Source organism: Eptatretus burgeri, chromosome 7 (genome assembly GCF_056783735.1).
Source record: "Eptatretus burgeri isolate ZD-2024b chromosome 7, Ebu_testis_v1, whole genome shotgun sequence".
Taxonomy (NCBI): Eukaryota; Metazoa; Chordata; class Myxini; order Myxiniformes; family Myxinidae; genus Eptatretus; species Eptatretus burgeri.
In genome coordinates this window covers 98,170,967-98,193,837 of record NC_140967.1, presented here as the reverse complement: position 1 = coordinate 98,193,837, position 22,871 = coordinate 98,170,967, and the positions used below count along the sequence as shown (strand labels likewise).

Here is a 22,871-nt window from a genome sequence, read left to right as displayed (position 1 = left end):
CCATAACACCGAGAGGACAGTTTTGCAGTTGGGAATAAAGATGATGATGATAATACATTCTTCCAACCTTGAACAACAACGGCACTGTTATGTTGCGTTATACTGCGTGCGACCTCGAAGCATCTTGCAGCGTAAATCAAGCCTTGTGGGCAATGGTTCAAAATGCTACAAGCAGAGGAAAAAACATAACTGCAGACATGTTTCAATTACATGTGCAGATTTTTATATTTTATTTAAAGAAAACATTTCACGTAAAAAAAAAAAATCAAGATCAACTTAAGTTGCGTCGACTCGATTCGAAGTTCCAATGAGCGAACTACGATATCAAACTAGAAAGTAGAATTTGACGCGAATCCGTCGATGCATACACCTCCGCCCACTGTTACGTTTGATTTCAATCAAAGGTCAAATGAGTGTGCATGAGAGACTAAAGAGAAATGAGTGAAAGAGAGATAACATCAGATGCTTCGAAGTTGAGCTGTGGTCTGCAAAATGATTTTCAAAGAGCACCTGACCTTTGAACCAAAAATTGACAAACAAGTAACACGCAATGTGTCACAACCACTTCAGTGGATTCACAAGTTATATCGGTAAAAAAAATATTTTCAATGAAAGGGCACATGCCCTTTGACCTTTTGAAGCCAAAATGTAAACGGTTCACCTTTATATTACAATCTATACATGCACCAAGTTCGATCGAAATCTCTTCAGTGGTTCACAAGTTATCACGGTAATAAAAATCATCAATTAAAGGGCACATGATCGTACACCCTTTGACCTTTTGAACTTAAAATCGAATCAGTTCATCTTTGTATTGCATTCCATACTCACGGCAAGTTTGGTTGAAATCCCTTCAGTGGTTCACAAGTTACTGTGATGGCAAAACAAAAAAAAAATCCGATAACGGAGAGACGGAAAACCCAAAGACAATGCCTCCGGCCTTCAGCTGTGGAGGCATAAAATAGATCTCGGGTACTTTTTGCGACAGATTAATTTTGCACAAAAATACAGACGAAATTATGATTCAAAACTTTGATTTAATTTGATTGCTTTTTTTGACATTATTCCATAAAATCATAAATATTCGTCTGCATAATAAAACAAAACGTCTGCACGCCAAACATCGTTAAACGACGGGTGCATTATCAGTCAAGGTCTTCAACCTGCGTTCTCCTTCGGCTCCCGTCAATGTGATGCAACCGGATTTTGGTGGGCCACGTTCCAGCACGACTCGGACTTCAACTCCTCCCCCCCCTCACAAACATGCACATTTCATTGGCAGTGAATGCTCGTATATTCATCGTTAACAAATCCAAAAACATCGTCACTCACGCAATGTGCGACAAATTCCGCCAAAGATGCACTCGCGTTAAAAGAAAGAAAATAAAACAACATAAAAGTAACCACTGTACTTTGTCCAAACTGTGCTAAGCAGTTGGAAAAAGAATTATCATTTGCAAAAACATCTGGCTCGACGTCATGCACAGTCTTCAATGATGACAGTTACATCAGGTAACGCGTCTTCCAGCAGGACTTTGATCAAGGACTTGTTAATGATGAAAGGCAGGCCAGTAATGTCGAGGCACCTCAGCTTCCTGGAAATGCAGCACAAGAGCAAATTCCTCCTTCATATGCCAAGTTAAACGAAACAATAGAGTACCGATATCAAACTGCACTTATTTTTTATTTTCCTTTATAGGAATGAGGCTCATGGAAGATCAAGGGAATGAACAGGAAGAGGTGGGGTAGCAGGGCTAGGAGGGGAGGAAACACTGAAACTATTAAGTAAGGTTGATGGGGGGTAATATAGGTCATGGGCAAAAGATGAGGGATGACGCAAGATGGCATCATCCCTCATCTGCTCGATTGAAGCCCCGGAGGGAAGAACGAGACAGAACTGCCTCTGCAAAGTGGATCCATTGAAGTGACGAGAAAAAGTGATGAATAAAAGAGTTGAGGTGTGCAGGCAGCCTGGATTTTGGAATTTTAACTCGAAGAACGTGTGCATCCTGGGGTAGATTGGGTCAGAGGACTGAGTGAGCAGGGGGAGCAATATCAGAACACATATGGTATGAAACAGAGACACCAATGACCTACCTATGAGAGTGACACACCTTGTGCTTCAGTCTCATTATGGAAGGTTCCAAGACTTTTCAGAGCTTTAGATTCCACAGAATCCAGGAGAGACATGTGTGATGCTGGGGTGCCAGTGCATAGTGGAGAACAGTACTCCATTGAGCTATATAGAAAGGACTTGTAGACTGTGTGTTGCTCGAATTTTCAAGTAAAAACTAGGATTCACAGAGGATGCCTGGCCCATGACTGGCTTTCGAGGCCAGCTTTGCCATGTGGTTGGGCTAGAAGAGGCCATGGCTGATGGTTAAGCTGAGAAATTCAAGAGACTGTACCTCTTCAGGTGGATGTGACCATGTTAATAGATAGGTGGGTTCATTCTACGATCCTTTTGGAGTGAGGGGTAAAACTTTGGGGTGTCATGGATTGATGAACATGTTCCATTTATGAGACCAGTGTCAAATTATTTCCAGATCAGCAGAGAAAGAAAAAGCTGCTGTTGGCCTAGCATAGGGTTGGGTCTGCAAAAAGGAAGAGAGGATTTTTCAGAGCATTGGAGAGGTCATTAGTAGAAATGAGGAACAAAACTAGGCCCAACACACTGTCTTGGAGAACTCCAGCTTTCATTGGGAGTGGGAAGGAGAGGGCGCCATTGATAGCAACGCGTTGACTGCATGAATGGAAGCATTCAGAAGTCCAGGAATGAAGATGGTCTTCTATAGCACAGGCAGAGAGCTTGGCAAGCAAAGCAGGATACCAGTCTGTGTCGAATGTCCGAGATATTTCCAGGGAGATGGTTTTAACCTATTGTTTGACATCCAGGGCTTCCAACCATTGCTGAGTTTTCTCAGAATTTGTGATGGGCCGTCGAACTTTACACCAGAAAAGCTTGCGGTCTTAACTGTTTCTCAATCTGTACACCAACTTACGCTTTGCTATGCAAGAAATGTCAGTTGATCTTATGACACATTCACAAGCGGAAGTTCTACAAAGGATATAGAAAGTGAGATAATTGATGTGATGAAACATGATCACATTCTCAGTGGCACACAAGTCTGTGCTGAACCCAACGAGTGTCATGGCTGCATTTTGGGTTCTGAAAGTGCTGTGGAACCATTTACATCACTTCAGAGCGCACAATCTCAACCAACCAGACATGTCCATTGACAATGAAGAAAACAAAGCACATAGATTAAATAACTCGATATGAGAGTTCATCCAGCTTTGATGTTCACACAATACTCGTCTGACATGTCAGGTCAGGTATGGGAGCATGTGCCAGAACAGCGCGTCACTGCGTCCACTTTCCGCCGGTACTCCAGGAGCCTCCGTCTGGCCATCCCCCAGGCAGATGCCAGGCCCATCCCCATCTCCTTGAGATGCCGATCAACCTGCTGCAACCACGAGGCACGTGGTCGGCCCACCGGCCTCCTCCACTCATGAGACTCCCTCGCTGAGAGAATCTGGTGAGCAGGATCAGCGTCAGGAAAACGAGCCACATGTCCATACAGCCGCAACTGACGCTCACGGACTATGCAGGTAACAAATCTCATCCGAGTCTCTCTCAGCAACCGCTCGTTGGACAAAAAATCCGACCAGTGATAGCCAAGGATTCTCCGAAGAGACCTGGTACCAAAGGAATTAAGTCTCCGTCTCAGATCCTTGGTCAGAGTCCAAGTCTCGCACCCATAGAGCAAGACTAGAAATACCAAGGACCTGAAGACTCGGACTTTCGTCCTCCCGCACAGGTACTGGCAGCGCCACACCCCATGATCCAGTGAATCCATGACTCCCCAGGCACGACCCAGACGTCTATTGACCTCTGACTCACAGCCAGCAGAGACATGAATATCACTGCCAAGGTAAGTGAATCTCCCCACGACCTCAACATCTTCACCACAAAAAAGACACAGACAGGACAGCAGCATCCAAGATGTTCCCGAAAGCCTGGATCTTAGTTTTGACCCAAGAAACCCGTAATCCCAGCGGCTCCGCTTCCTTATTCAGCACCTCGAGGGCCCCCAAGAGGATGTCTAAAGTCTCCGCAAAGATGACTGCATCATCTGCAAAATCAAGGTCCGAGATCTTGACATTCCCAAACGATGCAATGCAGCTTGATCTCTCTGACATCCTCCCTAAAATCCAGTCCATACAAGTGCTGAAAAGTGTGGGGGCCAGTACACACCCCTGACGAACTCCAGTAACAACTGGAAATAAGTCAGAGATGGTACCACCACACTTCACAGCACTCTCAGTACCAGAGTAGAGTTCAGACATCAGATCGATCAGTTTTGGTGGCACCCCACGAAGACCAAGAATCCTCCAGAGGACATCCCGATTCACTGAATCGAACGCTTTACAGAGATCAACATAGGCTGCAAGCAGCCCCTGCCGAAACTCTCGTCTGCGTTCGGTGAGGACACGGATAGCAAGGATACGGTCAATCGTTGACCTCTTTGGTGTAAAGCCTGACTGCTCTGGACGCTGGTGCTCAAGCAGATGGTGGCGAACCCTATCAAGAATTATCCGAGCAAAGACCTTGCCCGGCACTGAGAGCAGCGTCACCCCTCGGTAGTTGTTGCAGTCTTGGCGATCACCCTTCCCTTTCCAGAGAGGAACAACAAGGCCCCTCTTCCAATAAGTTGGGATGATGTCTGTGTTCCAGGCAGAGCACAAAACTGCATGCAACGACACGAGTGCAGCATTTCCACCAGCCTTGAGAAGTTCGGCATGGATGCCACAGATCCCTGGAGCTTTGCCCCGTTTCAACTGGTTCACCGCAGCCCGTGTTTCCACAAGCGAAGGAGGACCACAGTTGATTCGAGGGTCAGCAACAGAGATTGTAACACCCTTGACGTCCAACTCGACAGCTGGGGGATCAGCCTGGTACAACCGCTCAAAGTAACCGGCCTAGCGGGCCTTCACTTCAGACTCCTCTGTCAAGAGCCTACCACTCTCTGCTTTAACTGCAGTGCTCCGAGGGATGGGCTTGGATGAACGCAATGCGCGAATTCCCCTGTAAGCGGGACGAGAATCACCTGTCCACAGGTGATGCTCTACCCCCTCACAGATTCCTCGCACATTGGCCTCCTTGTCCACCCTCAGTGCACGTACAGTTTTACGCCTCAGCTCCCTGAACAGGTCAGCTCTGCCATTCAGCCTGGCCCTGCGACTCTGGTCAATGGTATCCAGTGTCCCTTGAGAGACAAAATTCTTCTTTGCCCTGCGGTGAGTTCCAAGACATCCACCGGCAACATCAAGGACGGTGGTCTTGAAGGTGCTCCACAACTCTTCAGGACCCCACAAAGCACCCAGACCCCCCAAGTGTCCACTCAGCCTGTTCGCAAACTCCTTTGCTCCTCTCTCATCCCTGAGCTTGCTAACATACAGCCTAGGCTGGGATGGTACCATTCTCCAGGATTTAAGGTGCAGTTTTAGAGTTGCTACAACAAGCCTGTGGTCAGTATTGAGGAACTGAGCACTCCGGTAGACCCTGCAGTTCTGGATCATCCTCCAGCGACCGTCAATGAGGACATGGTCAATCTCCTTTGCCGCACCGCCAGCGTTGGACTACCAAGTCCAGCGATGAGCTTGTGGGTGCTGAAACCATGAACCAGCCACCCTAAGTCCATAACTTCTTGCAAAGTCAAGGAACTTAGTGCTATTCTGGTTCATAGTTCCTGACCCATGGGGACCAACACACATCTCATAACCATCCCTATCAGTTCCAGTCGATGCATTGAAATCCCCCAAGACTAGAAGTGTATCTCGTCTGGGGCACTGATCAACCACAGACTCGAGTGTGGCGTAGAATGCATCCTTCACGGTGAGATCACTCGCCTCAGTCGGAGCATAAACAGAGACCAGGGAAATGACACCTAAGGAGTGACGAATCCTTAATCTCATAATACGCTCGTTGACCGGTGTTACCTCAATTATCATTGGGGTCAGTTTATTGGACACAGCGACAGCAACTCCTTGGGTATGGTAACCATCAGAGCGACCAGACCAATAGTAGGTGTAACCACCCACCATTATCTCGCCGCAATCCGGTCTCCGAACCTCAGAGAGAGCTGCAATCCCGATGTCCAAACGCTTGAGCTCAGATGATAACAGAGACAGGTGATCATCCTCTCTTAGGGATAGGACATTCCAGGCACCCACCCGAAGGGACCGCCTCAGGTTAACCCAAGGAGACCGCCGTCTGGTGGACGACACCTCAGCACCACTCCGACACACTCTCCCGCAATCTGACCCAGGGATGTTACCCCGTGGTTTCCCTCCTATCAATGATTGGGGGTTCCGAAGGCTTTGCCCCAATCCCGTCATCCGGTGCGCTGCCCTGCGAAGGGAAGCTGCACAGGAGGTACTCCCACGGAGTGGGTTTTCAGATTTTTTTGCGTTTTTGTGTTTTGCGGAATGAAGGGTTTTACGGTGGCCGGAGTGCAAATCCTGCCACCAACCTCCTAATAAAAAAGTAACCCAACTGCAGGAGGACGTCCGCAGACACAGTTTGGCACTAGATATGGATGGCCGTTGGCTCACAAGGAGCTCCTCCGCCCTTTGACAGGTTTTGTTTTTAATCCTGCTGGGTGTCCATATCCAAACACCCTCCTCACCAGAAAACCTGGTGGGGGAGACGGTTTAGTCGCCGACAACCCGACCATGGAACAGGTTAGTGCAGGTTTACATGGTACCTGTAGCAGGTCACAGATCTAACCTGACCTGACATAGAACATGGTGACTTTAAATTAATAACATTAATCTGTTGCTGCTGCTGAAACTACTTCATTTATGGCCCCAATTATTGTCACATTCTGGTGAGGCCGTTGAGGAACGTTTTTGGCCAAAGTCTTGCATGGATCAGCTGGCCAGGTCTGAATCAGGAGATGATAGGTGTTTGTAATTTGTCCAGGGTACAGGTGATAACTCACCTACTCTTAACGAATGACACCGTGGGATCCTTAACGTTCACCAACTAATGCTAGCAGATGGGACGCCCGGTTTAACGTCCATCCAAGGGAAAAACACTGATTGACGTCTTGCCCTGCTTTTGAAATGCCAGAATGAAAGTATATTTGTAGCTGGGTCAGATTCAAACCTCAGAGGTGAATGTGCATATCTCGAGGGCTCCAATCCATCCTGCCAGGCCATGAATCTCTCGCAGTTGATTGTTTTTTTTTTTTTTATTTAAACCAAGACACGCAGACATGCACCAGTAAACAATGGTGCTCACCTTAAATGGCACAACGCAGAAAGTCCTCTCTCCGTAACAAGTGAGCTGCCAGTTAGATATAGTTCTTCAAGGGAGTGCCGGTACACGTTCAGACATGTGAGGCACCAATCGTCCACATGACGACAATCCCGCAGAGACATCACCTTTACATTCTGAAGCTCCCCTAGAACAGACACATGATCATGTTCTTATGACAGTGGTTGGAAATATTACTTTTTAGGACTTGTATCCCTTTTAAAATGGCAATGAAAATGAAAGTCATTGAAATCGTTTCAACATCAACAAGAGTGATACCTCTGCATATCTTAGAAACGTTTATAACCGAGCCATTGAGGCATACATAATAAAAGTCGGTGTTTGTCTTTGTAAACAGTGGTACTGATCGTTGTTCCATGGGAGTTCAGTGGGATTCAAAATGAGAACCTAAACTCTGAACACCCTTTTTCTGAAAACTTGTGACATGTTGGATAGCCCAGTTCACTTCTCAGCGGCTCATTCGTCCATAGACAGTACGATTTGCCAAGTTTAAGTAGCTAAATCACACGAATTACATTAGACAATGAACACGAGCCAAGAAGGTCGACCAAGCAGCATACGAAGCACCTGTGCTTCTTACGTTCCTATCTGACATTCAGAGTCATAAACCTCGTTGCTATTGGTTGGTACGAGTACAAGTTTTCAAACTTTTAAACTCTTGTTGAAGAATCATTTTGTTTTCTTCTTGTCCCTCCACTTCATTTAAAATACTCTGTGTGTACACACATATGTAGCCATGAGGGGGGAAAACAAATCATTTATACCGATGTGTTCGAAGCTCGAGAAATTCACAGCCGTCGTGCTGAGGTCCACCTCCTCAATCGGAACACCGGAGTAATTTAGAACGTCCCAGCTGTGCATGCGGTTCTCATCTGACCGGAACCACTCCGTGTGTTCCTTCAGCCTGTCACACACCCTGCACCCTTATACAACTTGACACGAGAGGAAAGCATTTGCAAATCGACACCGATTTTCCAGGAGGATGTGTACGCAAGATAAAAAAAACAAATTTTTTTTTTTCAGATCATTTCATTACCAAGCGAGCCAAATTTAGTCACACAATTCCATCAAGGATGTAAATATTATATTAGGCTACACAGAGTAAATGCTAAATGTCTGGCATATGGTATTTTATCTTCGAGTCCATTATACATCTTTCCTAGATTTTTCCTCATCACCTGCATTGACTGGCAGCCTGAGATGGGCTGTACAAACATTTGCATGTCTGCTTCCTAAGGTTGGTTTATAACTCGTCATTGTGAGAGTCAACCCCACTAATTGGCAGGTTGGTTCAAACGAAGAGCGAAGGTGGAACACAAGAGATAATTTAAGGGATGTGCCCCATGACAGTCGAGAGGAGTTGAGTGGTGGTACAGTCCACACAGGATGATCAAGACCGAGCAGTCAAGACTGGTCAAAGCCAGTTTTGAGAGTTGGTTCAACTGACAGCCACAGGTAATAGTGGCACACACTCGGTCCTGCATGGGGTTTAGCGAGTTGAATTTTTAGTATACAGTACTCTGTACATGTGGCTTGGAGAGTGGTGGTTTAGGTTTGGCGACGTTTCCAATTCTCTTCTCGAATGTGCGGTTTGTCTGCACCATTTACACACTGCTGGCAACTTCAAGATTCTTTCACTTGTATCTGAGAGACCGTATGACCGCTCTGGCAGTTCATGTGTCGAACTCCTTCAAGACTTCGCAGCATGGACCAAAAGGACCATTATGCATGCTGCCAACGCCCTGAGAGCTTTTCCGCTGCCCAAACTCATCATTCATCACAGAGGTCCTGCAAACGGCGTTATCTGAAACAGTAAGGTTGCATTTTTCAGAGCTCTGCCATATGTATTGAATAGTGTCAGCCTTGTACAATACAATGGCATATGGTAAACATCAACTTCACAAGAACGAGTCATACCTGCTCCCTCTGGGCGTGAGGATTTTTTAATTTTTTTTAGAATTGGCATCGTTTCCTATCTGCAATACCTTCTTCCCTCCAGCAGGGATCAGTGGTTAAACCAATTGCACTATTCCACGTGTACAGGCGAAAATTGCAAGCCGTCACCCTACACTCGTTGGGGAGCGTGTTATACAACACCCATAAGCTGACCCTGGGTACCCCAAGCAAGAATGCAAAATTTGGTGCAAGTCGGCCAAGCCATTTTCAATTATATAAGGAACAGACAGACATACAGATATTGCCATATATATATATATATATATTTTTTTAACGCAGGATAGAATTACAAGGCCGTTCATCAACTTGTGACAATGGAAAGTAACCAAAGTCATTGCACAGAAATTGGAATCCTTTATAGTCATCACAAAACTATTTTGTGAATAGAATGAGCAAGAATAAGACAAAGAGAAAATGGAAGGAAAAACATCGTGGAAGAAATTAAAATGAATAGGTGGACATGGTTTGAGTATATTGTTACGGTGCCGGTGCGTCAACCGCGAACCGACCGCTCTGACGGAGCCGCAAATCGAGTCGGCCCGACCAATCGCCCGAAATATAGATCGCCACCCGGATAACTCCGAGACTGACGGGTCCTTATGCAAGAACCGAAATACGCCAATGGGCAGACCACGTGGGGTAGGGTCGATTGCCAATCTTCAATTTACCGAAATACCCACGTGATTCAACTACCGGGGTATTCCACCCTCGACACAACTCGTACGGAACAAGCCGCTTAAGCGAGCCTGTCCCATGCGCGATTCCGAGCGGCTTAATCGCCGAGAACCGTCGGTCCGAATGTCCCCCTTTTATGGCAAACCAACGACTTTCTAACTCCCAACACACGAAATGCTCAGTCAATGAAAGAATCGACGCGACGAGCTGAAAACATTTAACAATTGGGGTATTTATTAATAATAATGGGTAACTAGGGAAGCACGTAAGAGCAGAACTATACCGACTATACGAAATGCAATGCAATCATTTACAGCACACACACACTTAACAATTTCCTACTTATTAGACGGGCCCACAGACACAAGTACGCACACACACACCAAAGAAATGGTGGCTGATGCCTTTAATAGCTGACTCTAGCTCGGAGGACAGATGAGCTGAAACCCAGAACCTATCTCGAACCTCTCCACCTCGTGTGGTCTTCAAGCTGTTCGGACCCGGGCTCCAGCGAGAGCGAGCTGGATCCAATCGCCGTGAGCCGCGATCCTTCCCGAGCTCCAGCGAATCCTCTTGCGCTTCCGAACACGTGCTGGTGAGACGAGGCGCCGATCCTTCCCGTCGATGCGTCGCTATCTCGAAGAACCACCTCCAAGATGAGGCCGATGAGTCGCACCAAGCCAGGAACCAAGCGGAGAACAAAGAGCTCCACGAGCCAAGAACTCCGAGCCAAGCAACCAGCTCAACTCTCTTCCGATGAACAAAGCAGACTCTCTTCGACGAACCAAGCCAGAGCCCAAAAAGCGAACCGAGCCAAGCAGAACGCGAAGGTCTGCTGAAAAGCCAAGCCGAAGCAAAAAGCTCTCCAAAAAGCCCCCAAAGCAGAAAGCTTACTAAAAGCCAAGCCAAAGCAGAAAGCCTTCAAAAAGCCTCCTCCCTAACCCAAGCCAAAGCAGAAGCCGAAGCTCAACTGAAAAGCCAGCCCGAACAAAGCAGAGTATCCCTTTTTTATTCCTATCCGCCCCCTCCCCCGCTCCTGGCACGACTCATGCCCTCGTGCTCCATCCCCTGCTCAACCACGGGTAGGAGGGAGTTGTTGACGTCATGAATCACGGGACGGGAGGGCTCTTCTTCCTCTTCGCAGAAGAGGGGGAGGGGCGTCTCCATTGTGTTATGATCGCTCCCTAACTATTAAATTGAATCGCGCAGTGCACTTAATCGATTTCTGCCCATTAAACAATGGAAGGTGAACTATCTAGGGAACAAGCACTTATTGACATAACTGACTAAAGGAACCTGAATGTTGTGTGCAATCAAATTCCCAAATTTGTAACAATATATTATGCATAGAAAACAACCACAAAAAAGAAAGAGATATGATGAAAGCCTGTATGTCTGAGAAGAGTTGAATAACCTCGAGTGTGCACCCTAGCGGCGTATGGTGGAAAAGGAGCTGAGGGAGCAAGACAGAAATCAGTCAGTGGGCCCAAGACAGACAAAAGCAATGCAAGTTCCTCAAGAGACTCCTTCAGACATGATAGGATCATAAGCAAATCAACATGGTATGCGGGAGTTAACCCTGGATCTAAAACCCCGTCAGTTGGCATCCATGGGGAGGAGGATATTCCTCCTGAGGAAATGCCCTGCTGAGTGCGGTGAGAAAAGCGGCGCCATTGTGGTGACGTCACTGGTACCCAGAGTAGCCTGGGAAGTGAAGGCACTTCCCCCAAGCCCAGTGGCTGTCTTTGTCACATCAGAATGTCCGTGTGTGTGATGTGTGAATGGCAGCTCCATTATGAGCTTTAGACGTTGTATTAAAAAAATTAAAAGAAGAAGAGGCAGAAGAAAGAAGGTGGCATTTTTACTTTAAGGAAAGGTCATTTTTCCCTGCAGGTTTGTTACTTGGTGACAAAAATGTGCAATCATTGTGTTACACTATAAATGTTGTGAATGCAGTACTGGGATGGAGACAAAGCACAGGCTAGATGGGCAGAGTCTACCCTCTCCATGAAAGACAAAAATATGTCATGGATTAGATACCTGACTCCTCCTCCACATGCAAGGATGAATAACGCAGATGAAGTTTCTTGTCCATAACGCACCTTTGCCTCCAAATAGAATCTGAAAAAAAAAGAATAACAAAGCACTTCACTGTCCATCCTTATTTATGAGTTTATTTTGTGACTGGTGGAAGCAATCTCTAGCGATGAAGAGAAATGCTGCTCAAAAGTGACCATCGGGGTTAGTTAACTTATTCAATGCGATGTGGAAGTTTCCCCAATTCAAATTGCCAACTCCTGCCTGAGGCCTGGAGGTTGCAGGTGCTGCACTGCGGAATATGAAGGCTAAAAGTTTTGCCACATTGCAAGTCATAAGCCAGAGTGCACTCCACACTTTATGCATACCTTTACATTTCATCATTTTATTGCACGAGACTTTTTATTTGCTTTTGCACAGGTATCGATGTTCATGGAAGATCAAGACGACAGCGGGCAATGGATAAAGAAGCAAAATGGGGCAAAGTGAAAATATAGGACAACAACAAATGGATACACCACAGCACAAGGAGAAGAAATTGAAAGGAAGGGTGCAGACAGGTTCTCACCGGGTGGAGTAGGCCAGACAAATCTGCCCGAATAAAATGCCAGACACAGTGGCGCCTTTGTGGATCCCTGAAGACCACTAGGAATATGGACACTTTCGAGAATACATGATCTGAGGAGCCAAGTGGAGCAGGCGAAGAACAGGAAGGTTTGGAGGGAAAGGTGGACACAATCAAGTCAAGCAGAGAGTGCGAGCCGTTTGGGGGCGACTTATGGGTTGGGGATGCAATGGATTGGGCGAGGTGAGAAGTGTCAAAACAGTACAAAACATAATCTGGAATGGAGACCAACAAGCCCAGGCCACCCTGTGAAAGAAGAACTTATTTTGCACCGATAACATCTGGAGGTGAGGCAGTAACCTGTAAGGACAGATCTGTGAGGTTGGAGAATGAATCTTTGTTAGTGGATGAGATGGAAAGCAGGGTGTAAGTTGGGGTGAAACATGTTGGCTATTTTGCTAATTTGGTCTGAAAATGTTTAACCAAACCAAAATTTATTGCAGCAACAAAATAAAACAATCGAGAGTTCATAGAAAGCCGTACCTCAAGCAATCCTGAGAAGAAGAAAAAAAAAAGACATGGGTGGGGTTTGCGGGCAGCAAATTTGATTGGTGTAAAATGCAGCAATATTTTGCCCAAGTACGTGCCGATAAACAAGTGTTTTGAAAGTGTCAAAAAGGCGATTTGTGTTCCACAGTGTTCAAGTATATCATTCAATTGAAATAAAATAGATTATAAAGGTGGGAGAAAAAAAAACAACATTTCGGAAGTTTGCTGCCGTTGATGCAGCATCTTTCACACCACCATATTTAACAGGTTACATTAGTTCTTCGTGCCTGTTGTTTGTGTCCTTTATGATGTCCTTAAAAACAGTAAGTTTAAGTTTCCTGTTTGGAATGATTTGCAATTTTGTTTGACTGTCAGAGTAAAAATATTATCTCACTCCTCTCTGCGCACGCACATTCGGGACAAATTACCACGAAACTACAGGCTTGTTTTCCGATTCATGTTCAAAATATAACATTCAATAGAAATAAAATTGTTCCTCGATCATAAACTGTCAACGTTTGTGGACGGACAGACAGACAGACAAATGTGAACCAATTTCTTTACCCTACTTTTCGCTTCGCATGCGCGGGGTAAAAAAATAAAATAAATAAATAAATGTTCATTTTCACCATACCCAACGCAAAGCCGCTCACACCTCAAGAGTCATCTTCCTACCAGTCTTCCTTTGGCTGCCATTTTGTTTCTTCATATGAAGCTTTCCACTTTCATTTGTCGTATTTTACCTTTACTTGATTACCCAATGTCCGTATTAGGTTGGTATTTACACTTCTATGAACTTCTCAGAGTCTCAGTATTGTATTAAAAACTAAAAATCAGTTAAGCCTATTAATATGAGATTTCTTACAAGGAACGTCGTCAAAGGAGGAGGCTATTAGGCCCATCAAAGCTTGTGCTATTATTACCAACTTACAGCTGTTTGTCCGTACTCTAATCCTTTTTAAATGCTGAGCACCAAGCAAGGAAGTGGCACGTACCATTTTTAATGCCTTTGGTATAACTCAGCCGGAGTTTGAACCACCGACCTCCCAAAATCAGAATGGGCACTCTAACCAGATTAGATCACATTTATCTGCGATTGGTAAGAAAGTAACAGTAAACATTCAGTTTAGCCGTGGCTGCTTAAGGATTTCTGGGTTAACGGGATGGATGTGTGCGATTTAATTTGTCCCGTAGTTTTATGAACTTGCTTCAGGTTCACCTTTTGGCAAATGTACAAGAAATAAATTTGCCAGATTCGACTTGTATTTGTTTTTGGCAAAGAGCAGCAAAAACTCAAGGAAATGGTTGGGGGTAGATGGTTGGGCACGTTGGTCTGTGCTAGTGGGGGGAGAGGGGGGAGTAGTGGAATGAGGAGGGGTTGGGGACGCAGGCCATAGTGGTGGGAATGCGAGCAGGTGCGATGGGGGAGTCGGCAATGATAATAGCAGAAGATACAAGGCGGGGGGATGTGGAGATATCAAGCAAAGGATGAACCAGTGCACCTTCATTTATGTGAAGATGGCTTCTGTCCCAGGATACCTAAGTCAGCAACGCAGCCACAAACATCACTGCTGGGATGAGATGTATGGTTATTGAAGGCTTTCAGGAAAGATAGTGTACCTGCATGGTAATTGAAATGGATCGACCTATTTACTACCCAGAAAGGGAGTGAGCATTACACGAGGGTGGGAAAGGGTCAGAGGAAGACGTTGTTAAGGGGACTGATAAACAAAGGGTCCACCATAGCTCATGTAAGAAAATGTGAGGCGAGAGGTGGGGAGAGACAGGAAGATGGCAAGAGAATAAATTTATTGAATACTGTGCTGTATTTTCTTTTTTCAATGGGTTTTGGAGGGGAAGAGAGGAAACAAAGATAGAAAGGTAAACAGAAACGAAGTACAGGTGGGGAATGAAGGAAAGGAATGAACCACGTGGACAATTAACAGCACAAAACGCATGAACATCTTAAAGGACTTCAATACAAAAGGTGACAATGAAAGATGTTTGCAACGGTTCAACGAACCGTTTTGGGGCAAAGGAAAAGCTTGGAAAGCAGAGGAGATGGAAAACAAGACTCTCATCTTTCGAGTGTAAAGCCATTCACTTAGCTGGAATTGAATTGACTGGAGTTGCTATTTGTTTTGAGCAAATATTAACTATTGTTCTGTGCTGAACAAACAGGGTAAGATTTTTTTTTTTAAAGTTCAAAGGATGCGACATTAAGTTGGCCGTCTAGTCTGAATTTGGGGGTGTCCTTCCAGTCTCTTCTCATAAAATCAAGTCTGTCCATGTGCAACACCGCTCATCATTAGTAGTTTCAGACAAGTCTGCACCATCAGGCCTTGGCACTTGACAACCAAATCGATCATTGTATCGATATATTAAAATATTTGTTTTTGTCTTCCACCATTTTGAACGGTGGGTTCGTGGGAACGTACGAGTTCAGAGATTTTGTGCGCCAACGTTGCATTGTCTTTTCAAATAGTTGGAAAGCCTGTGTAGCTCTGAAGTTCTTCTGCAGGTAGTCCAGGAATTTGATTTTCACAAGGGCTGTGGTTGTGCTGCGAGTCCTGCATTCAGCTTTCTTCAAATCTTGCTGGAATACAGCCTAATGGGATAAACAAAAAAAAGAAGAAGAATATTTCAACAAACGGGAAGCACTCGACACTTTCTGGGTCAAAAGGCATGAAGAAGAGGGATTACAGAGCAGTCCAAATTTAGCTCATACGGATGTCACGCCTCGTGAATGTAAAGCCATAGACTATGGTATTTATAACCCACAGCACAGCGAGGGAAGAAACAAACAGACAAGACACAAAGAATAATGTCTCAAAAAGTTATGAACGATTCGGACGAAACTTGGTGGACAAGTTGGGTGTCTGCCAAGGACGAATCGATTAGATTTTGGTGAAGATCTGGATCCTGATACTATAATTTTAGAAGTGATTCTTCACCATTTAGTGATGGGGCTAAAAACAACAGATAACACGATATCTCAAAACATTGTGGACGGATTACGACAAAAATTTGATGAGTTGGGAAGATGACAATAACAAGCCGAGTCGATTTTGGTTCAGGTCCGGATCCAGATCCGGCCTATCAGTGGGATACAAAACGTAAACTGTTCAGCCTGGCAGAGGTATGCACTTTACAGAGTGCTGTTCTGTCTGTCCATCCACAAACGTCAGTTTAAGATCAAGGAAAAACTTCATTTCAACTGAATGTTATATTTTGAACACAAAATAGGAAAATGAACCTGTAGTTTAACAGTACTTTGTCTCTGAATTTATCCAGATCACACATGCGCAGAGAGGAATGAGATAATATATTTACTCTGTGTGCTTGATTGGCAGTCAAACAAAATTGAAAATCATTCCAAACAGGAAACGCCTTGATTTTAAGGACATCATAAAGGATACAGAGAACGCATGAATAACGAATGTACGTGTTCAATAAGGTAGTGCAATAGCCACTGCGTAAACAGCGGTAAACTTCCGGAATTTTTTTCTCTACCACCTTTAAAATATTGATTTCATTTCAATTTGATTATACACTTGAACACTGTGGAACACAAATCACATTCTAAATACTTCAAAGAACCTTCAGTTTTACAGTACTTGGATATGTCAAATACAATGGTGTATTAGACTGCATCAACGGCTGTACTGTCCTCTCTACGTGCAACTGTACATATTTAGACAGCCAGCCAAACTCCATTCAAGAATGACATGGGAGTCATGGAATAGCCTCCTCACCCCAGTGTTTTATTGAAGCCACCCAGGCATCAAGTCAATGAATAAGGAGTGAAACAGAAAAAGATACAAAATACAGCACAATTACTAATTGCTAATTAAAAATAATCATACGTTACCTAAATCATGCATCCCTACTAGAAAATCTGGTTTGGGGAGATCTCTCTTGAGATCAGATATTGTGACACCACATGAAAATTATTTGTCAATTGTCTCAGAATTAGATTGGGGTGATGAATTATCTCTTGACTGAGACAATTCAGAAGCTTTGAATGTCATAGGGAAGTCACTGGACTGTGGCAATCTCAGAGGATGTTTCTGAGGAATGTCATCGGACGATGATGAAACAGCAGGATATTGTCTCGGGATGTTGCTGGGTGGTGGAATCAAGGATGATCTGATTCCACTGGAGCATGACAGCACAGGAAATTCAGGTTCCACTGGACGGTGGGCGGTAGATTCATGTGGTGAGTCTTTCCAACATCCAAGGAAGACAATATGAGAATCCGATGTGCATTTGAGTGGAAAATGTTTACATTCAGGAGTCAACTTTCAAAACTGGTACAAAATGATTTGATACTCAATGTTGGCTCCATAGGTAGGTTTGGGCCCTGTCACACCTTTGCATTTTAGCCAGCGTATGGCAAGGTATCAAAATGTATGTAAAACGCTGGCGTATGCTGAACAATGGATGTTTTTGTTCCAGTTTTGGACGTATTCATAACGAGTTGGACGTATGCATAACGTATTAGTAACGTACACAGAACGTTTCGATAACATATAGATAACTTATATCAACGAATGCTGAGCGTGTTGTCGGCGTTCACAACCTATGCCCAATGATAGTCCAACTTATGCATAGCGCGCGGCAGCGTATCGCCGATGATCTCGTGGCGTAGGCTATTAATAGGCTGCGGCTCGACGATTCAAAACATAACCGCACGAGACATCGAAGTGTCAAGCTGCTGTCACACCTTGACGTTTTAGCCAGCATATGCCGACGTATGAAAAATTTGCCGAATACGTTGGCACACGTTGAATACGTTATGGGTAAGTTTTGTATACGTTAAGAGCACGCTGAAGCACGCTGGCATACGTCGTAGTACGCTGAGTACGTCGACAAATTTTCAGCATGGTGAAAATTTTTCGACGTATCCAACGTATGACACACGTTCCGCATACGCTGGCCATAAGTTGTAGGCACGTTACGCGATCGTTGAGACACGTTACTTGTAAGTTACTCATAAGTTGAAACACTTCGAGGTAATGGTTGGCGTCAGTGTTCCAGACTCCCTGTTTTTTTTTCCCCCCCCTTCAGTATGACGGTGATGTTGACACTTCGATTTCTAGTGCAGTTATGATTTAAATCGTTGAGCGGCAGCCTATTAATTATATTATATTTTTGCGAATTCGCGCCCGCCGGCGTGCGAACGGCCACATAACTCGAATCGTGGCACGTCGCCCACCGGACGGACAATTCAGTCGTGACCCTCTCATAACAACGCCGGGAGATAGTCACGGGTGGGGTTTAACCTCACCACGATCGTGCCAATTGCCCACCCGTGCAGGATAGGGTTGCTCGCCAAATTCGATCTACCTAAGTACCTGCGCGAATGGTCGACCGGGCGATCGTACCACGCCACAGGCCGACTTCGGACACGAACCGCTTAAACGGTCCGTTCCGTGCTACAATGATAACCGAGCGGTGTTATCGTCGGCCTTGACGGTTCCGATTAATGACCGGGATGTTGCACCCACTACGAACCCCTTACGTGAAGCAGGATGGAGAGTCAATAGAGAAAAGACGAAGCGAAACGGGCACAGTTCAACAAGCAAGCATTTTATTCACACGCACACACAGACAAGCACGGAAGGCACGTATTTACAGCCATATAATTATGCACAAAAAGCAAATGTAATACAACCAACTAATGCGTACACACGGCAACACTTACACAGTTTTACTTCACAGACGGCACCAACACACATTTACACAAAAGAAAAAGAAAGAAGCCACCCTCACAGGAAAGGAGGCAGACATGCCCGTAGGCCAAATGTGCGCGGGACCTAGAGGAGCGGCTAGGTCCGTGAGACCGGGGAGGTCTTACCCGCGTCCTCGTGATGCGTTGGCGGGCAATCCGCAAAGTGTCCGCACCGCTGTGCCCCGACTCCGGGCCCATGGCATGCTTGTTGGCACCACGTTTGGGGTGGGGGAGGAACGGGGCCCCCTTTTGCACTATCTCAGCGTGAGGGAAGGGGAAATTGTTGATGCCCTGGGGGTGGGGAGTGGCTGGCTGAATTGGGTCCCGCGACGAGACGAGCGATCCCCCACACCGCAGCCTCGTCGCCGAATGCCGTCCTCCTGGCCTCGGACGCGAGCTCCCCTGCCCCGACCAGCCGCCCGCAGCTCAACCGCGCGCACTCGACTCAACTCCACCAATGCGGCGCTCCTTGTCTCCAAAAGCAACTCCTCGACGACACACTCTCCTTCCAGTTCCACACTCTCCTCCGATCTCAACTCAAGCCCCCGAGTCGCCTTCCGCTCGCACCTTTATAGCTCTCAGGAGAAGTCGATATGCACATATGCGGATCAAAACGCGATTGGAGGCGGGGCCATGCCACCCTCTGTTCAGCCATTGGTCAGGCAAAAAGGGACGTGAACCTCCCTGGATCCGCATATTTGCATAAACGGACTTCACCTACGCGCACTTTGAGGCGGGGCCAAGCCGCCTCACGTTCGCCCATTGGACGGAGGGGAAGTGGGCGTGAAGCATTTCTGATCCGAATTTTCCCCTCGGAAAGGCCGCCATTCGTGCTCGTGGCTCGCTGCGTTTGGCACCAATCGCCGAACGGGCCCGAGACAGCCCGACGTTCAGTGTTCACAGGTGGTGTGGGAATGGCCGTAAAAGTGATGATGTGGGATGAGGTTGTGAAGGTAAAGGCGAAGGTGGTGGTGTGGCGTTGTTGTATTGTGGTTGGCGCTGTGGTGGTGATTGTGTGGTTGTTGAGGTGCTGTTTGTTTGAAATAAAAGATAGAGAAAGAAAAACGACTAACTCAAAGCGTCGCAGCCCAGATGGATCACATAAATTCCCTCGATACAACGGGTTTGGGCTAACTACACATGTACCTATGGAGATATGTCACCTGAGGGCCCTTTATGGTGTAATGTGAATTTCCACAGCCGTAACAATATTATAACCGCACTAGAAATCGAAGTGTCAACATCACAGTCACACCGAAGAAAAAAAAGAAAAAAAAACCCAGGGTGTCTGGAACACTGACGCTAACCATTACCTCGACGTGTTTCGACTTATGAGTAACTTATGAGTAACATGTGTCAACGATCGCGTAACGTGCCTCCAACACATTACTCATAGGTTAGAAATAAGTTTCGAGTATGCTAAGCATTACCTCGACGTGTTTCAACTTATGAGTAACTCACAAGTAACGTGTGTCGACGTGTGTCAACGATCGCGTAACATGCCTACAACTTATGGCCAGCATTATGCGGAACGTGTGAGTCATACGCTGGCATACGTCGAAAAATTTCAAGCATGGAAAATTTGTCTTACAGCTCGGCGTACTACGACGTATGCCAGCGTGCTCTTAACGTATACAAAACTTACCCATACGTATTCGACGTGTGCCTGCGTTTTAGCCAAATTTTTCATACGTCGGCATACGCTGGCTAAATCGTCAAGGTGTGACAGGGCCTTAACAGGCACAGTATGGATGTATCCTGACTGTTACAGTTTCATCAGCAACAGTACAGACAGTAACAGTTAGGACAGACATTAAGTTTTATTGCAGTTCTGTACCCAAGCTCAGGGTCAAATCACGTATGACCTCGCTGCAAATGGTGAGTTTCATACATAAACAATAATTTCCTTATTTTCAAAAAAAAAAAAAAATTGGTTTTAGGTATGAAATCACCAGCAACAGTTAGGAATCAAATATTTATAAACAATGAAATCCACTCAAGATTTCAGACTTTTGGTTCAGAGTGGCATGTTCATGCTGGCACCATAATGTGGAGACAGGAAGTGAAGGTTCCTTGCAGATAGTACATCACCAGCATGTGCAGGAAGCATTAATTATACATACTTCCGGGTCTGGGTTTGGAGCGACGACAGCTTCTCTCAAGGGTCTCTGTCGACTTTCTCAAAGTTAATTTTTCAGTCGTTATATGCCCCGTTTTAACTGTTTATTTTCTCACCTACATGTTTACTGTGTGTTCCTAGCTCGGTTCTGTTTCAAAAATCATGCAATTTTGTGAGTTTTCATCGACCTTGTCTGACTGGGTTCTTTGAGGTCTACCCATCCTTCCCGTCAAGGTGTAGGATCGTTTTTATTTGTATTCTCTCCCTATTACCTTCAATTCCTATTTTCCCCACTTTCCCAATGCCCCCCCATTCTTTAATCCACCTCCTTCATATTCCCTGCTTTCCTTCCTGAAAGTCCCTGGAGTGTCCATCTTGCATACCCCGTGTTCCCTGCCCCTTATCCCTCTCCATTCCACAGATCTCTTCAGTCTTCATGTCTGTTCCCCACTGTTTTATCCTTCACTCTCCCACCCCTCTTGTCTCATGCCCCCTTGCTGTGCGGTCTTTGTTAGCTCTCATACAAGCCTTGACAATGTTTACAAAATTAAGTAGTTATGATCACCATATGGCACAAACGTGCAAAAGCAGTATCATTTTTGGCCCCACCCCTTGGGGTGGGGTGAAAAGGCCAAATACCAAAAATGCAATTATGGGAACAAAAAATGCAATGCAAAAAACATTTTTTTAATGAAACTGTGTATGCAATCAACATTGGGAGACACATGAAATATGCAACAATTCTTTTTGGATTTGATGCCCGATTCAAGCATCAAGGGGTCGGGACTTAGGGTCACAGGGTTCAGAACAGAGAGAAAAAAAATTTAAACTCAAAATTTGATATTTGGCCATTCCAGGTGAAGCTTTTTGCCATCTTTCAACTTTCCTTTGGTTGGGAAGCATGGGGAACAGACAGCCTTTGGCTATTCCTGGAGAACTCAGCGAGCAGGGTCGGGTAGTAGTCATGGGGTCGTGTCAGCCTGTATGCTTCATCTCCATGTTGCAACAATCCAGGCAAAGGCCAACAGCATGATCAACAAACATTGGACTCTCACGATCATCAGATACCTAATTCATGCAATACAAGGTTCATCACAAAGACCTTCGCTAGTCCTTTTGGTCATATTTCAACGTGGTTTAGGGCAGGAATTTTGTTTTTTCAAGTTTTCTATGAGATATTGACCCATTATGAGATGCTTAAGAACCGGATGAGCCCCAAGTGGGATTGTAAGTTGAGCATCCTGACAACAACAACAAAAAGGACAGCGTGCTCCATGATGCAACACCACCCTGGTTCAACGGTTTTTCCACGAGATACCACAACCTGGTCCAATGAGGTCTCGGAAAACAATGACCCACTGAGGTACCCACCAGTCCCCAGTACTACGGTGTGTTTTTTTTGTGTTGGAGTGCGAAGAGGAGGAGGAGGAGGAGGTTGTTGAGTTTTGAGGCTTCCGTAGTTTCCCTCTGGTCTCTGAATTGTTCATATTCATCGACGCTGAATGTACATTGTTTTTTTTTTAACCTTTGGCTTTTTCAAACGCGACGACGATCGAGACCGAGTTGGAGTACAAGGCGATTTCTCGTGACGAATTTCCCATGTATACAATCCATTCATTCATTCATCTACTTCGACCTGGAAGACAAAAAAAAATTAATAAAAAAACCACCTTACCAGCGCGAGACGGGAAGTTCTTGGACACCACACGCGCAAAGCCATAGCACGACCTCGAGCACGCCCAGGATTCTGATTCTTCTTCTTCTTCTTCATATTCTTATTCTTCTTCTATTGGTTGTTTATTGTCGTCGTCAGAGCCGCGAGGCTCTATAAACGCCACGCCCCCGAACTCAAGGTTACGGCCAAAAACGGAAAAATATATTGATAAAATCG

The 22,871-nt window shown here is 45.5% G+C and overlaps 1 protein-coding gene across 2 annotated transcripts; it reads right to left on the bottom strand.

Moving 5' to 3' along the window:
* Nucleotides 1-1,017: 1,017 nt before the first annotated feature.
* On the bottom strand, nucleotides 1,018-22,812 carry DMAC2 (distal membrane arm assembly component 2). 2 transcript variants are annotated; one of them, XM_085889765.1, is made up of 6 exons: nucleotides 22,656-22,812; nucleotides 15,566-15,735; nucleotides 12,017-12,097; nucleotides 8,110-8,261; nucleotides 7,310-7,472; nucleotides 1,018-1,595 (listed from the first exon to the last, which is right to left on the bottom strand). In XM_085889765.1, exons 1-6 carry the CDS (start codon nucleotides 22,749-22,751, stop codon nucleotides 1,478-1,480), a joined length of 780 nt encoding a protein of 259 aa, XP_085745891.1. In that variant the 5' UTR covers nucleotides 22,752-22,812; the 3' UTR covers nucleotides 1,018-1,477. The 2 variants fall into 2 exon arrangements, with proteins under 2 accessions (XP_085745891.1, XP_085745892.1); XM_085889766.1 differs by having other exon boundaries at nucleotides 8,110-8,249.
* Nucleotides 22,813-22,871: the final 59 nt, after the last annotated feature.

Coding starts and splice junctions, on each gene's coding strand:
- DMAC2 (XM_085889765.1), bottom strand. CDS start 22,751: ATGAAGAAGAAGAAGAAGAATCAGAATCCTGGGCGTGCTCGAGGTCGT. Junction 12,098..15,565: donor CGCACAAAATCTCTGAACTC/GTACGTTCCCAC, acceptor TTTTTTTTTCAG/ATTCTATTTGGAGGCAAAGG. Junction 1,596..7,309: donor TCTGCGTTGTGCCATTTAAG/GTGAGCACCATT, acceptor CTGCATTTCCAG/GAAGCTGAGGTGCCTCGACA.